General features: G+C 43.8%; 1 protein-coding gene across 4 annotated transcripts in view; it reads right to left on the bottom strand.

Moving 5' to 3' along the window:
• ATP13A4 (ATPase 13A4) overlaps nucleotides 1-17,612 on the bottom strand; it is a 74,221-nt gene extending 56,609 nt beyond the window's left edge. For 2 of the 4 annotated variants that reach the window (XM_061565896.1, XM_061565895.1), the window contains exons 1-2: nucleotides 7,724-7,790; nucleotides 5,581-5,690 (exon numbers count right to left, since the gene is read on the bottom strand). In XM_061565896.1, the coding sequence (XP_061421880.1) occupies nucleotides 5,581-5,690; nucleotides 7,724-7,751 (138 nt within the window). In that variant the 5' untranslated portion in view covers nucleotides 7,752-7,790. Of the gene's footprint in view, nucleotides 1-5,580; nucleotides 5,691-7,723; nucleotides 7,791-17,542 lie in introns of those variants that run through there. The other 2 variants (XM_061565897.1, XM_061565898.1) reach the window with 2 other exon arrangements.
• Nucleotides 17,613-18,094: the final 482 nt, after the last annotated feature.

Consider the following 18,094-nt stretch of genomic DNA (forward strand, 5'->3'; position numbering starts at 1 on the left):
TTCCTCCCTCTTTCTCGTACTCTCGCCTGGTTGGTTTTCCCTGCTTCCTAGATCAGAGCCGAGGAGCAAACCGTGATTACGTGCATGGCGTTCGGTCAAGCGGAGAGTGTGCCATGGTGGCAAGATGTTAACTACCTCGCCTGGTATGCAGGAGGTTGCGGGTTTGATTCCGACCCTGATGCCTGCTGCTGTATATTTCGAGTTTGCATGCCTCTCTCTCAGTGGTCGCGTGGATTTTTCTCCAGATCCACCGGTTTTTCCTCCACATTTAGAAACGTGCGTTTCGTGTATTTGGCTGGTGTAAATTTCCACGTGATAAGCCACTTCATTGGGCTATCAATTGTGGCCAGGTCGCTTATGAAAAAAGCTAGATAGCTCAGTGGGCTTTACCTGATATTTTTTTTATTTAGTTGTAGTGTTAAAAAAAATAAAAATAATTAAATATGTAAAGAAACAAATAGAACTGGCTGTTCCTGACAGGTTGCCCAAAGTGGGTGGGCACACCTCGATCTCAACTGTTGTTCACTTTAAGCACAGGGCTGCTCTGGAGCCCAGTAGCGAGGTGTGGCAAGCCTCAGGAATGTGACAATCTGCTAAAATCTAGACTTGTCCACGCGGCAGTGTCCGTGTGCCAATTGTGACTAACAGAGGGGACAACGGAAGCATTTTGCCATTTGTGTCAAAAGTATATAATGTTGCTGATCATAACCGTGTAATGTATACTGCGTAATCTCTCTATATATATGAGGGAAATTTGTGAATGTGTGTCTGTTCAAAGTATGCTAAATGTTTAGCATACTTACCGACATGCAACAAACTTGAAATTTGACATGTGGGTACTTTCCAGACTTTACACCATGCAAAAATACTTAAAATAGACTTTTGTATTTTTTGGGGGGGAGGGGGGGCGCAAGAATGCATATATTTTGCACCGCAAGTGAGCTGTGACGTCACATCTGTCTTGTGACCCGCATGCAGAAGCGTCACGCAGTGTGCCTGCTGACGTCACGCATCCCCCCCACCAACCCTCCGCGAGTAAAGTGCCATACAAATGTGTTGCAGGTGTAAGGCGTTCTTCGCGCAGCATTGCTGCTTTATTATTTGAGTCGTTTACTGCCGTACGCACCCTGAAAGTTGTGTGTGTCTGCAGCAAGCGCATGTATGTGTACCTATGGACGCGCGCATGTGTGTGTGGGGGGAGCGGTGGTGTAGTGGTTAGCGCGCTGCGCTACGAACCCGGCGACTCGAGTTCGATTCCCGCTCACGACCAATACCGGTTACGATTATCTGAGCCAGTCATGGGCCTCCCCTAGATCGACTCAGCCTCAAATGAGTACCTCGTATTTATTTCTAGATTTGAAGTTTTTATTCACTACTGCAATTTTGCTGTGGCGGTTCCACCTGAAGACGGAGACTTGTGTTGCTTCAGAAACGTCGTGATTTAATTTAGTTGTTTTCATTTAAATTTATTAAATTTTTTACCTACGTGACTTTATCGAAAAAAGCAAAAAGTATATAGTACCTAGTATAATCATAAGGGGGGCTGTCTCCAACTGCCCGTAAGCCTCCTACACAAAGGGTGATCTTAACACCCCTGGGTACAAGTCTCCAATAGGTCTACACATCTCCCGGTCCTCCTGCCCTACACATCAGCCCATCTCTTCTTTAGCCCATGCCACACCGACTTCGTCCCTCTAATTTGAGTCAGGCAGTTGATTACATTTGCAAAAAAAAAATTCCGAGGAACTCTGCTTTAAAAAAAACATTTGTATCAATTTCCCTCCCTTCTGATGAGCGCATTTGTGCACACCCCATGGACCAATGCACTAGGGTGGCCGAGTTTAAATGAGGCCATGAGGCGTAATGAGTTATTACTTGCAGCCGATCACAAAAAAACCTTCAGCTGCTCGGGCAGCTGAAGGACTGAAGTCCATTAACATCTGAGGAGGTTGGCACTATCTCCCGCGTTACACTGTAACATGTGCCGTAAAATATTTTCTAAAATAACGTTTTATCAGCACACCAATTCACCGGCAATGTACCCATATGCCCCCCCTAGCCCCCCCAAACCTCACGCAAGCGTTAATTATTTACCAAGAACAATATTAAATGCAGCCACAGAACTCTGACAACGCCAGATGACAAGAGCCCTACAACTAATATCACTCCACAGTAGATATACCGTGTAGATGGTATATCTATAATGCACCTTTGCATGTTAAAAGTCAAATTTAAGTCACAGGTGCCTCCCGTTATAAACAAGAAATGGTGCGGCATTTAAAAAGCAAATACATTTTTTGTATTAACGTCATTCTTAAATCAATCATTTGTTTTGGTAGTTAGTGGGGCTGCACCAGCAACTGCGCGTGATCCTGTGTTTCAGGCACAAGAGTTGAAACTGGGTTCTCCAGTGCAATGTTTTGAAACGTCGTGATACCTACGCGACTTTACTGAAAGAACCAAAGAGTATGGATTCTTGCAGTCACGAAAGCTTCAAATCAAGATTGAATGTTTTGAAGGTTTTAGCTCAGTCACCGGTGACTGCACAACAATTATATATATAATACCTTTTTATTTAACTTGCCTCGATTCAGCTCTGAGAATGCTTTACGATGTTTTGCTTGCTGAGCAATGGACACCCGCTGCAGGGCATGCGAAGGAATGCCCCTGGCGCGTGGATAGAGAGGCGTTTGGAAGAGACCTCGGAAACACCCGTGTGACATCACGTTCCAGCGCCAAGTCTCACCCAAGGTGACAAGGCAGCGATTGCGAAAGTTCCCAAGTTGGAGCATTCTTCTGAACCGATGCTGATGTTACCATTGGAATTTAAGTGGGAGGGTAAACATTTATTGAAAAACTTCTTCAATGATAATTGGTTCTTTACCCTTCTATCTGGCAACAAAACTGACACCTTTTTACAAGGAGTCATGTTTGCATAGACCGCAATACCTGCAGTCATAAATACAAACAAAAGACATAACTCTGATAATGTGCACTGTCCTTGAAGTTGATTGGTCCACACCCGAGACAGCTTTCCTTCGAGCCTAGTCTCACATGGGTTGGACCAGAAGACGCCAAAAGGCGCACAACTCAAAGACAATGCACCATCAGAGTATGAGAGCTCGGGGCAAGCATCTACACTATGGGGACCTCATTTGCCAGTAAAAATATGATAATTGGTTCTTTACCCTTCTATCTGGCAACAAAACTGACACCTTTTTACAAGGAGTCATGTTTGCATAGACCGCAATACCTGCAGTCATAAATACAAACAAAAGACATAACTCTGATAATGTGCACTGTCCTTGAAGTTGATTGGTCCACACCCGAGACAGCTTTCCTTCGAGCCTAGTCTCACATGGGTTGGACCAGAAGACGCCAAAAGGCGCACAACTCAAAGACAATGCACCATCAGAGTATGAGAGCTCGGGGCAAGCATCTACACTATGGGGACCTCATTTGCCAGTAAAAATATGATAATTGGTTCTTTACCCTTCTATCTGGCAACAAAACTGACACCTTTTTACAAGGAGTCATGTTTGCATAGACCGCAATACCTGCAGTCATAAATACAAACAAAAGACATAACTCTGATAATGTGCACTGTCCTTGAAGTTGATTGGTCCACACCCGAGACAGCTTTCCTTCGAGCCTAGTCTCACATGGGTTGGACCAGAAGACGCCAAAAGGCGCACAACTCAAAGACAATGCACCATCAGAGTATGAGAGCTCGGGGCAAGCATCTACACTATGGGGACCTCATTTGCCAGTAAAAATATGATAATTGGTTCTTTACCCTTCTATCTGGCAACAAAACTGACACCTTTTTACAAGGAGTCATATTTGCATTGACCACAATACCTGCAGTCGGAATGCAATGTTAGACCAGATGACGCCAAAAGGCGCCAAAATGCGTCTTTTGGTCGTCATCTGGTCCAACACCATGTGAGACTAGGTTCTAAAGAAAGCTGTCTCGGGTGTGGACCAATCAACTTCAAGGACAGTGCACATTATCAGAGTTATGTCTTTTGTTTGTATTTATGACTGCAGGTATTGCGGTCTATGCAAACATGACTCCTTGTAAAAAGGTGTCAGTTTTGTTGCCAGATAGAAGGGTAAAGAACCAATTATCATATTTTTACTGGCAAATGAGGTCCCCATAGTGTAGATAACTTCTTCAATAATAAAATTAATAAATTGGAAATTATCACGAATGCAAAAATGTAAGCCACATATTTTTTTATACAAAGGTCTTTGCTTTCTGATGCCACTGCCATAATGCTCATTCATCATTAGACCTCCTTTGCCAGTACCAAAGTATAATAACAGGATTTTCCCCTTATTATACTTTGGTACTGGCAAAAGGAGGTCTAATGATGTGGATGCTTACCCCGAGCCCTCATTACTTTGATAGTGCATTGTCTTTGAGCTGTATGCCTTTTCGCGTCCTCTGGTCTAGCACCAACTGAGACGAGGCTCAGAGGCTCAAAAGAAAGCTGTCTCTGGTGTGGACCAATCAGTTAAGGACAATGCATATATTATCAGAATGTGTTTTTTGTTTGCATTTTGATCACAAGTATTGTGGTTAATGCAGACACGATTCCTTGTAAAAAGGTTTCAGTTTTGTTGCCAGAAAAAAGGGGAAACCCCTATTATAATGCTCATTCAGTTACAAAATCAAACACAGTGATTTCCTGCTCAAATGACCACTGAGCCGGTGGTTCTCACTTCTCATTCAGAGCTCAGAGCCATGAGTGAAAGTTCCATGTTCTTATGGCAGGGGGGGGGGGCGAGTCTAAAATTGCACCTTTCTTCATTACTTTTCACTCAAAATACTTAACGAATAATTGTACAGCCCTTTTCATCAGTGCACTGCTGAACGGAGGTCCCAATGTATATCAGCAATTAGGGTGGGGGGTTGTTTGACCATACTTCACCATGTGGGTCAGCGAGGGCTGGTGAAGACTGGTGCCCAGGACCTGTTCAAATTTTATCGGAACATGTTGACCCGTGGCCGGGAATCAAACTCAGGTCGCCGAGTTCAAAGCGTGTGGCACTGACCACTCCACCCCATGTGTCAAACTTATATTCATCTCTTTATGAAACAAAACTCAATCTGCTCTGCCAATACAAAATATCAAAGGATGGATATGTACACAATAAGAATACGTAATAAATGCACACCCTTAGCTTTTCATTATGCCACATAAAGCACGTTTCATCCACCCTGGTATGGATACGAAAAGCACCAGGTACAATAGAACACTTTGTACATAGCGCTGGGATTAGACATTATCGTGTGTTTGAAGCCGTCGATGTGAAAACGGCACTACACACAAAGCAGTTCGCCGAACAGTGCTATAGCCACTGCAAAGACTGGCAATAATCGTCTATTAGCACAATGCCACTAAAGTCTATTGCTCTGCTGATACGTTTGCAATTTAAGTGCAGGTTCAAGTTACCCGACTGACCAGTGCAGACGGTAATTAGGAGTAAGAACAAGGTTTTGCTGACGTCACTCACGCATCAAGACACTGCCAAAGGTTCACAGCCGTACCATGCTGGGTGCGTCGTACCCACCATGTTCTCATCGTCGCTGGCACTGATAAGACTCTGGTGGGCGGCACCAGATGGCAGTTGGTCCAAATCCATCGCGTGCGGAAAGTTCAGCTTCCTTCTTGCTCTTCTTGCTACAGATGACAAGAGGATCTGGTTATTATAAGGAAATGTAGCCATAGTGGCGCCTGGTATACAGGGAGTCGTGGGTTCGATCCTGACCCTGACGCCTGCATATTTGGAGTTTGCATGTTCTCCCCGTGGTCTCGTACATTTTTCTCTGCGTCCTTTGGTTTTTCCCTCCACATTTTAGAATAAACACGCGTTTAGAGTATTTGGCTGCTAAAGTTTTCACATGATAAGCCACTTCGTTGGGTATCATTTGTGGCCAGGTCGCTTCTGAAAAAGAGCTAAATAGCTCAGTGGGACATACCTGGTAAAATAAAAAATGTTTACACTTTAGTGTTATCATAATTCCAAGCGTGCACCTCTCCGTGCATTTGTTACACGTTCTCTTTCATTGTCTACGTTTCTATTCTGCACGTTGTGGCCGACAATATTGATTGAGAATGTTTTCTTTACCCACACACAATGGTAAGGTGTGCAAAGTAATTACCAATTAATCACCACTGCACTACCATCAGGAAAAAAAAATCACAACAGTGTGGGGGGGAGGGAGGAGGGGGAGGGTCGCACGGCACTTTAGTTACTGAAATAAATCCAGTCCCTCATCCACGTGGGTTAGCATTTGGTAGGAGCACTGCGGCTTTGCTCGTTCATTGTTTAGGCAGAAGTGTATTACCGTCGGGTGAATTGAACGCCTCTCCGTGCAGGATAACATCCAAGCACAAACCCGCAACCCGGATGCAATTTCATTCCTCTACGGCAGTGATTTTCAAACTCTTTCGGCCCGCCGACCACTCAGCCGGTGTAAAAAAATTCCGCGGACCATCCAAGACCCACACGCCTGGTGAAAAAACGCAATCACTTATCTCTCCAAATACCAGTAATATGAAATTATTCATATTAACCGGAACAGAAAACATGTTTTTTTTTCAATGCCGCCGTAGGATATTTGTTTGGGGGGCATTTAGATCTTAGGGTTAGAGTAGTTAAATCAGAGTAGTTTACCTTAAATTCATTAATTAGTATTTTACTTATGACATTTAATTTTTAAAAATGTCCGAACCAAAATGTATAATAAGCGTTGTCATAATTGTCTGGATCAACTTTCATCCAGATCACAGCCCCACGGGGACCACCTGGAGGAGGGTCGCGGATCCACCACCTGTGGTGCCGGGGACCACCACTGAGAACCATCGCTCTAAGAAGTAGGTCCTTAATCTTCTTATTGTCGTACGGCTGCTGACGTAGATGCTGAACAACGACTACAATGTCACATCCAGGTGGTCAAGCCCAGACAACCGCGTCAGCAGCAATGGAGTGAATCGCTGTGATGTCTCCTTCATATTTGTGGATCGGGCATTAATTAAATTGGTTAATTACACCCTAAAGTTCATCCAGGCTGAGACTCAAATTCGCCGCGCCAAGACATTTGCGACCGCCACCTTTTAAAACACAATAATAATAATACGATTCGATCGCCGTGGTTAAGTGGCTTAGCCCCCTGCTTTGGAGGAATGGGAGTCATAAAAAATGCATTAACATTTCACACGTTACATTATTTGGGGACGCTTAGCAAACAGATTAAAACCACCATTTCATGGCCAAAACGCATGACAGTCCACTCACTGCCAAGCTATGCTGTTATCGTCTTAAACGGTACTTGGCTATTATTGCTCTTGCAAGAACATACCATAGCCACACACGCCAGTATTGCCAACATCGTATGAAATACGATACACAGTACAGCATTGCGTTTGCATTCTGTCGAGAAGAGGTTGCAGGGTGAAACACACAAGTCGCTGAGTGGGTTAAATTTTGACACTCGGGTTTCCTTTGTTTACATCTCAAACCCTTCGCTAAAAACACGACGTTGTGCAATTGGCCGAAGCGTTAAGGGTCCGATGTAAAAACAAAAAGGACCCCACCTCATCTCAATCTGCTCGCGTCCACGTCCTTCTTTAACAATCGGAGCCTTCTGTCGACACCCCCCAAATTCCGCTAAATTGGAGATTGCTCCTCTTCTGTCGCCGTCTCCCATTACCTCTCCTCTGGCGGCTCCGTACGGCCATTTTTCACTTCCCACGTTCCAGTCCAGCTTCTTCGTCTTCTTCTTTGTCTTGTTCTTTGTCTTGTTCTCCACCGCCACCGCCGCCTTTAGTATGTAACTTTATGAAACTATTCTAGTCTCGCCTTTTCAAAAGCCGTTCCATCATTGTCCTCACCTGGGGCGTTCCACGCCTCATTCCCCCTCCCCTCCAATAAAAAGTTTGACACTTTAAATTATCTCCATGCACGTTCGTACTATTTGCACGGTGCCCTGAGATGCGGTCACGTTTCGACTCTTATAAATGAAAATTGTATCCTACGTTATCTCCACATCGCATGCAACACCGCGCATTAAAATTTACGAGTGGAATTTTTTTTTGCCAAGTAGACCTCTCCCATGGAGTCTGCAATGTAAGCTACCACGCATATTTGCACAACTGCTCTCCCACGTAGTCTGATGCTACATTGCAGGCTACTCGGGAGAAAGATATGCTATTTAAACCAGTTCAAACCGGTATTCACAAACGGTTAACCAGAACCAAACCTTTAAAAACATTATTTTGAGCCGACTGAAATGTGTGACCATAGACCGGTTCAAATGGCTCTCGGTGACGCCCAAAACACAATTTGGGGAAAACCAGCGCGCTGACAATAGGCAGAACCAACAATGGCAAACAAATTCCCCCATAAGCAATGATAACCCGTCACCCTCATCGATAGCATCCATTTAGATTACTTTGCAATAGATTGTGAATTCATGATCATTAACTCAAATGAAATCGTGATGCATGATTCTATTAATCGTTATCATGATAATTGTTTTTTTACCCTTTTATCTGGCAACAAAATTGACACCTTTTTTTACAAGGAGTCATGTTTGCATTGACCACAATACCTGCAGTCAGAATGCAAACAAAAAACATAACTCTGATAATGTATGCACTGTCCTTGAAATTGATTGGTCCACACCCGAGACAGCTTTCTTTAGAACCTAGTCTCACATTGTGTTGGACCAGATGACGCCAAAAGGCGCATTTTGGCGTCATCTGGTCTAACATTGCATTCCGACTGCAGGTATTGTGGTCAATGCAAACATGACTCCTTGTAAAAAAAGGTGCCAGTTTTGTTGCCAGATAAAAGGGTAAAAAAACAATTATCATATTTTGTTGCTGGCAAATGAGGTTCCAATCGTTATCATCATCATAAGTCCCTTAAACATGACTATCATGAGGGACTTTTGCATTCTTCTGTATTGAGGTAACGAAATTGTTTCATACCATGTATCAGGACCAATGCCAAGACTATTTCTACTGCCCCGAGCTATGGTGGATAGCGAGGTGTGGTCCCTGTGGTTGGCGACGACGTGTCCTGCCCAGGCCCACATACTATTCTTAAGGGTCAATGATCCATATAGTCACACGTCGCTCTTCCTGTCTCCCACAGTAATTACAAGTATGCTGCTCTTCCATCTCTCCTTGTGCAACAGGCAAGCAGCAGCCCACCGTTGTGAAGTGGGTTAATTTTGGATAAATTTGCTCAATGGCTTAGAACTCCATGCTGCAACTTAAGACGCTTTTCCGATTAAAGAGCTCTTTTTTTAATCATGGCACTTACTTTCTTCCACCTCCATGGTTGCTCCTGGAAATACATGTTTATCAGTTATTACGTTAAATCCCAAGATTACCGCACTGGGGCGCCCAACACGCGCACATACATCCATAAATTTAATATTACCAACGAACCCCATTTCCAATGGGGTTAATTACCCCGTGCAAACGAGTCCTCCGGCGCGTAATCCGATTTCATCGCTCCATCTCCATCGTGGATGTCCTTCTCAGATGTGTTCCCTACTTTGTCTGGCACTTTGGCGGTAGTTTCGGCAGCAGCCATCATCCCTTCCGACGATCTGACCTGCCAAAGGCCACGCCACTTTCTTAACAGCCATTATAACCACTCTTAACAGGTATACATATCATGGGACCTCCTTTGCCAGCATCAAAATATGAGAATAAGTTTTCCCTTTTTTTCTGGCAACAAAACAGGTGTTAAGATGTTAAAACACCAAACTTAAACCTTTTACAAGGAATCATATCTGCATTAACCATTCTTACAAAGCAATAAAGAGGCAGGCAAAAGCAGATTGGCGTGCTTTTGAAAGGCTGAATATGATGCATGTATGTACGTATGATGAACTTCTTTCGCACCGTACGTAGCCAACCGTGCTAAGAGGAGGTGCGGGGGAAGCACGACAAACTAAACACAAAAAGCAGTTCTTAAGACATTAGTTTGCCAATCTAGATGATTTAAAAGTGCGTAGCTCCCAGTGACTTCCTAATATCGGTAGGAAGAGCGTTCCAAACAGCTGCAGAAGTGCACCTGAAAGCCCGCGATGCGGTGACTGCGTCTTTGTTCGATGGTTAGCCAAAAGCCGCTGTGAGGATGATCGGAGTTTGCATGATGACGGTTTTATGATTCTTGAAGAGAAGATGTAATGGAAATCACACACCAAGGTGCCTAAAGAAGAACACTGATAATGACTGTATATCGCATCTCAAACACGTGATAGTGCACCCCAGGCGGCAGCTGTCCCTGCAGGCACAATGTGACAGCACCTGTGGGTGAAGTACAGGATGGCCCACTTACGGAATTCGAGAAATTACGTAATTCCAGACGTGTCCTAACGCCGATTCCATATGAGAGTTACGCATAAGATTTGTGTAAGTTAGCAGAGAATCATAATTATAATACAAATTTAAATGTATCTGCACCCTTAAACAATTGTTTTTCAGGGTGCTATGCATGAAAAGGCAGAAATAGTTTAACATCAACCAAGGAAATAAGATATGAGAAAGACGTTTGAAAATATCTAAAGAGAGAGAAAGCCATTTAAACAGACATTTTTAGTCGAAATTTTAAGATTTGTAAAGTGTCTCAGCAGTCCTGACCTCGAATGGCAACGAGTTCCAGAGTTTAGGTGCCACAATTGCAAAAGCACACATCTAGGTGTTGTCGAGACCACTATTACGTCGATTGTCAAAGTAAAAAAAAAACAACGTTGATGATTTAAATGAATAACCACACCACATTGACAACGTTTACATTCATTCTAAATATAATGAACAACAATGCCATTATTCACAATTGGTTTATTTTTGGGTTCGACCCGCCCGACAACAGCCAATTATTAAAAGTGTCACTTTAATCAAACGTGTCACATCTCTTACTGCTTCAGAACACCGGTTTACGTCGCACATTTTTACACAGCCTAGCCCAGGGCTTAGCAACCTGCGGCTCTGGGGCCGCATGCGGCTGTTTAAGTTCTGCTTCGTGACGTTATTTATTAAGGACCACCGTCTCGTGTGCACATGCATTGTGGCCCTTAAAATAGAGGTTTATTTGCATTGTCTTTGAGTTGTGCGCCTTTTGGCGTCATCTGGTCCAACACCATGTGAGACTGGGCTCTAAGAAAAGCTGTCTCCGGGTGTGGACCAATCAATTTCAAGGACAGTGCATACATTATCAGAGTTGTCTTTTTGTTTGCATTTTGACCGCAAGTGTTGTGGTTAATGCAAACATGATCCCTTGTATAAAGGTGTCAGTTTTGTTGCCAGTTAAAAGGGTAAAAACCTATTACTATACAGTAATCCCTCGCCACTTCGCGGTTCAAGTTTCGCGGCCTCAGTGCATCGCGGATTTTTCGAACTGATTTAAAGGCCTCATTATACCTGTGCAGTAACACCATCATCATCATCATTCATCATCACATTCATCGAACTGCACAGGTCTGTCATCGTCGTCATTGTCATCGTTGTCGTCGTCGACGTCATTACTGGAGTCAAGTCTCAAGATACTACTGTCATTGGTGAGTGTAGAACACCATAATACGTATCGTATGAGAGAGAGAGAGTGAATGTATAATATTAAGGTTTTATAATTAAATAGATTTAAGTAAAATATATATATATATAAAGTATAAATATACATATTCTAAACATTCTGGTACCCACACACACATATACGGAAATTCCTAGGGGGCCAATCCTACTTGGCGGATTTTAACCTATCGCGAGGGGTTCCGGTCCCCATTAACTGCGATAAACGAGGGATCACTGTATCTTGCTACTGGCAAAGGAGGTCTCATAATGTAAAAATAACTCTTCTTCTTGTTTTGATTACTGACCCCTGGCCTAACCCAAAGGAAACCAAAAACGACTCATAATACCCAAATGATGAATCATACCTTTGACCATGAAAGCCTACGTAGAGAATTAATAAAACACACTTAACTCAGCCACAAAGCGGCTGAAGCGCATGCAGCAATGACATCATGGTGGCCATGATGTAACCTCCAACACCCACCGCTGTGCACCCAGAGTTGCGATCTTACTCAAACACGCGCGAATACTTGATCTTTTTACGTACACAGTTTCGGATACTAAGACAATTGCTGCCTGTCAGATTTTAAATTCATTTTCTGTACTTGGAGGCCACTGGCTTGCATACAGGGGCACGAGTCTGCCTACTGGGGGGCGATGATATATATCTTCGTATAATTTTCTTACTACGACCAAACTATGCTAAATTCACCAAACAAATCACAAGGCTTTTCTGGTCAAACGTTCAACTCAGTCGAAAAAAAAAGCTAAATATTCTTTGGGTCTTTCAGTAAAGCCACGTAGATAGAAAAAATAAAAAAAATAAAAACAATATCACGACGTTTCGATCGCAACACAAGCAATCGTCTTCAGGTGAAAAAAGTGGGGTAAATCTGCCGAGGCAGGCTGTTTATAAAGGTTTAGAGATGGGCGGGGCAGCTAATGTTAATGTTGGAGAGGTCACCATAACCTGCAGGAGGTCTACACCAATCAAAGAGCTGTTTACAAATGGTTTAGAGATGGGCGGGGCAGCTAATGACAATGTGGGGGAGTTACTACGGAGCTGTGGGGGAGTTACTACGGAGCGGTGGGGGGTCACCATTGTATTGTGAGAGATTAGCATGTCAATGTAAGAAAGTTGAAGCTCGGCGAGAGCTCGGACAGCGCAGTGGCCACATGGAGGTGGAAAAGAATAGCAAGCCGCCATTTACTAACACAGCTAACGGTGGCTGTGTTAGTAAATGTGGACGTGGGGGGTGGCCATTGTATTGTGAGAGATTAGCATGTCAACGTAAACGAACCAATGCAATGGTGGCTGTGCTAGTGAGACATCCAGCTCGTTAGAAAACGAGGGAAACAAACGGGGGACAACACCACATGGAGGGAAGGAGAGAGAGAGAGAGACACACACCGAGAGGCACACCCATGCACAGAGAGAGATACACACAGAGAGACACAGAGAGATATACACACAGAGACACACACACAGAGAGACACATGTAGAGAGACACACACAGAGAGACACATAGAGAGAGACACACACAGAGAGACACATAGAGAGAGACACATAGAGAGAGATACACACAACAACATCACAGCCAGTTATAGTCTGCTAAAATGAGAGCCACCGCCACTTTGAGGGAAAGGGGCAACATTGGCTTTGTTAGTGAGACATTTAGCCCGTTAATGTAAAGACATTAAAGTTGGTAATGTAAATTGGTAACATAACTCAGAGAGTCGGAAATTACTAATGAAAATAACAGGTAGGATGGAAACATCAACAACCAGTTAAGGCTTGACCTGGTTAATAACGTCCTTCCAATGATTGCTCAAAAGATACATGTAACTGCTGTCCCACATCAAGCCCTGCCAGTACACTCACCAAACTTAATAACCAGGCTACAGTCCACATTATAGATTGCCAGTACACTCACCGATGTTAGGAACCAGGCTGCAGTCTACATTATAGACTGCCAGTACACTCACTCCAATTAAGAAGCAGGCTACAGTCTACATTAGTGTATTTATACATTTTTAATTGAATTTTTTGAATTTTAATTTTTATTCACTTTATTTTATTATAATTTTTTTCTGTCTACATGACTAAACCGAAAGAACCAAAGAATAATCAGAATATGTATTCATACTGGAGAAATCCGATGAGCTATAAAGCTCTTTTCACTGATGTCCAGTAGGGGCAGTTCAGAATGTTACAACAAACAATACAAAAACACACAAAAACACGATAAGAGTGCAAAGTACAGGAAAGGTGAAAAAAAATCACTTAACAATATACAAATAAAACAAAACTATTTGTAATCTTACCAAGTAAAGCCCACTCAGGTATTTACTCATTTTTCAGAAGCAACCTGGCCACAAATGACAGCTCAACAAAGTGGCTTATCATGTGGAAATTGATAGTAGCAAAATAATCTCAATGTATGTTTCTAAATATGGAGGGGAAAACTGGAAGACTCGGTGAAAAAAAATCAACGCGGCCACGGAGTGAGCATTCAAACTCCAAATATAAAAGCGTCAGGGTCGGGGAACGAACCCACGAGCGACCTTCTGCAGGTCAGGTGTTGACTTATGTTAGCCGACTCTCTGTGTTGTATTTCATTCTATTTCTAAGTTTACTAGGTTTGTTCTCTTTCATTTTTACCTGTTGATTGCATGCGTTGCAATCGAAACCTCGTATGCTATTATTTAATTTATTTTTTCTTTCTACGTGACTTTACTGAAAGAACCAAAGAGTAACTTCTGCATACCAGGCGTGGAACATAGCATCTCGCCACCGTGGCGCAGGCAATCATCCTTTATACTTATAGGGTCATGTTCCTTCCCAAGCCTACTTACTTTCTTAACAGTCAAATTATGTCTCTAATGTGGGGTTTCTCTCATCCATAGGTAAACATTGATCATCTTAAGCAAATGTGAGCTCCCCCACAGTGGGAATATAGAATGTCTATTCCTGGCTCAGTGCCACCGATAGAAGCGATTTGCTGCTCATTGTTTGAAGCGAGGTCACTTTGATTTGGCCATTATTTCCCAGTTGCAAGTGGTGATTTACAGTATTTCTTCTAATAAAAAAAAAGATTGAAAATAAAATTGGGTTTATCCCTACAGTGTAATTAGAGGAATTCTTGTTGTAAATGTTGTCAGCTGATAGAACCAGCAGAAAGGCTTTAAATGCATAATCAGGTTATCCACAAAAGCTGAACAGCAAAACCCCACTTTTAAAATGTACCAAATAAATAATTAGACAATACACTTTCCTTCACATATCTGTCAATGGAAATAAAAGTGTTTTTTATACATCCCATCAGCAACAGTCTTCTGAGAGAGCATAATTTCACCAGTATAGGTTCAACACAAGAAAATCCTCGACCAGTGTCAACACCCAGCATCTGTACCAGCAGAGTCTAGGGTCTGCCGGTGTAAAAAACGTGTAGGGCGCCACGGAAGCGAGATGTTAACTACATCGCCTAGTATACAAGAGGCCATGGGTTTGAAACCCACCCTGACGTGTATATATTTGTAGTTTTCATGTCTCTCTCCCCGTGGTCACGTGGATTTATCTCCGGGTCCTCCGGTTTTTCCCTCCACGCTTAGAATCAACGTGTGATTAGAGTATTTGGCTGCTATAATTTTTCACGTGATAAGCCACTTCATTGAGCTATCATTTGTGGCCAGGTCGTTTCTGAAAGAGATGTGGGGCCCGACGTCCACCCCACCGCCCTCGCTAGGCAGGTGGAGCGCGACGTCCGCCAGTTCCCCATTCCACCGCGTCGGTTGGCTCCCGCCGGGCCCCCACCGACCGAGTGACTACAGCCCCCCGCGCTAGCGCCCTCTCTGTGAGTGTGTATTCGGTATGGGGGTCGGGGGAGGGAGGGTCGTGGCAGCTGCGATTCCCTGATCTCATGGTCTGCCCTTCTCGCTTATTCAACGGCAGCTTCTCCGATGTCGTGAATAATTCATTGTGGCTGGCACGGTAAAACTTTTTGCGCCCATACACTATTAAGCCAACTCAGGGGCATCGCATTGCAACTTGTCCTGCGAGGGTCGGCCAATCCCCTGGCACTGGGAAACCGTGGGACATTCCTCATAGGGACCCTTCGGATTAAAACCCGTTGTGCCAGGAATACGTTCCCCTACAGGACACTACGTGTGTGCGCTGTGTGTGCGCTGCGTGTGTCTACTCAGTGTGGGGGCCAGGGAGGGTCGTGGTGCTTGCAGAGTGGCTGCGAGGCATTGGCACCACAGAGAGCTACAAAGTTCAGTGGGCCTTACCTGGTAAAATATAAAACACATTCCTGCGGAGGGAGCTGGTAGGAACGTTGGGTTGCTCGGTCAATGGCCAGGGTCAACGGCGGCGTGGTGTATTCCGCAAATATGGCCGACTGTGAGGGCGGGCACAAGCCGGCGTGAGTAGGTTAAACATTGAGTTTTATAAGGGCACCACGGGGTGACCAGCCCCTCCCCACCCAGCCCCACCCCTCCCACCCCCCACCCAGCCCCACCCTCCCCACCCAGCCCCTCCCCTCTCCACCCAGCCCCACCCCTCCCATTTTTGGATGCACGACGGACGGTATATAATTATCCTCTGTGAGCTGGTGTAACCAGGAGGTTCCTACCAGTATAAAATAGTTGTGTGGCTAATGGGGATGTGTAATACAATACTGTACTTCTCTTATTTTTTTAACGTGGAGGGGCAAATACGTGAAGGACGCGTATTTCTGCCTAATTAAACATTGTTAAATGCTCCACAATGACGCTCATATTTCGTGTCATGTCGAAAGATAGAGGGATCACATTGCTTATATGGATGAGCACTTGGCAGTTCAGGGGCATTAGTTTGGGCCAGCTTAACTCTGCTTATGCAAACTATTCATGATTTATTTATAATCGAAATGTGTTACAGGACTGGGTAAATGCTAACCCATACTCTGTATATATTTTAGATGTTTTAATTGGTTGTTGTTGGACTACTTTTCTTACTGGACTAATTTACACTCCACTTCTGAGCGAGTGATTGTGCAGCATCTCCCTACAGACTGTCGCACAATGAACTTAACACCAACTCTCAACCAAAATAAAAGTCTACTTTCTGGACAATTAAAATCTTGTGGATTATTTTTTTTTAACCCACGAGACGGACAGCTAAACTCAACACTAAATATGTTGATTGTGACCGGGCACGTACAAATCACACGAGACTCAGACTCGCACACAGTATTAAGAATCCACATACACGTCTAAGCAATGTAATACCCTTAGTCATGTTGAACGAAAATTCAATAAAAAGAACCTACGCAACTTAAGTGGCAGTGATCCGCAAAGACAATACACAAATAACACATTCGCCAATAGCACTGCCCTCTGCAGAAGAAATCAAAGCCCGTAATAGGCGACGTTTAATGAATGACCCTACTTCCAACACCTCTGTCTTCAGGCACCTCCGATTAATTAGCAGGGTAGGATACATACAGTGCAAAATAAGTCCAACAAACATACACACGTCCCTGTACTGTCTGAGACGCGATTGAAGCTTCAATTAAATAAAATACTTGAAAGTTAAATTGAGAATCCCTATGACGGCAGTGCACTGCCTTTCAATATAAAAGTTTAAATAAAAAAAATCTATATTAAAGTCACTCCCAAGTAAACTTCACCGGAGATATACCGCGTGCCTAACCCTTAAACAATCAGTTTAAAGTTGTTTATTCTTAACATTTGCAGAAGTTTAAAGCGCGTATCGAACATCATTCAGCGCAAATGCGTCCTTCGAGTTCACGCTTTTTATTCCGTCATCAATAACAGACATGAGCAAAACACTGTCGGATGAAGAGCCCTTTCCCCCATGTTGTATTCCCCTCCAAATCAACCACAGGCAGAGTGGCACTCACAATGACAGAACAAGTCCCCATTCATTCACTCACCCACCTTGCACAGGAGGCAGCGAGCCGCAGCTGTCTGGAAGTTCCACGCGGTTGTGGGTCACCTGAAGCGGTGCCACGCCAAGTGACGTGCGGGAAGGGGGAGGGGGCTCGTTGCCCCGCCTACAAACACCCCACCGCCCCGCCCCCTCGTCTTATTGGACCAATCGCATTGATGGGAGCTAACGCGTGGCCACGCCTTGAATGGTAAGCACGCCCATTGATCATGCCCCCCCCCCCCGCGCACAGAGGAGTATCATCACTATGAGATCTCTTTTACCAGTGGCAAAATATAGTAGTAGGTTTTTACCATTTTAAACTGGTACAAAACTGACACAAGTAGTGTTGTGGTTATTGCAAACATGATGCCTTGAATATAGGTGTCAGTTTTGTACCAGTTTAAAAGGGTAAAAACCTACTACTATAGGAATATCATCATCAATCTCGATTTGAAGTTTTCGTGACTGCAAGGATCCATACTCTTTGGTTCTTTCGGTAAAGTCACGTAGGTGTAAAATTTATAATTTTATAAGTATAAAATAAATTAAATTTCAT

Source organism: Lethenteron reissneri, chromosome 36 (genome assembly GCF_015708825.2).
Source record: "Lethenteron reissneri isolate LAM-NWPU_2019-01 chromosome 36, ASM1570882v1, whole genome shotgun sequence".
In the NCBI taxonomy this organism is placed as follows: domain Eukaryota; kingdom Metazoa; phylum Chordata; class Hyperoartia; order Petromyzontiformes; family Petromyzontidae; genus Lethenteron; species Lethenteron reissneri.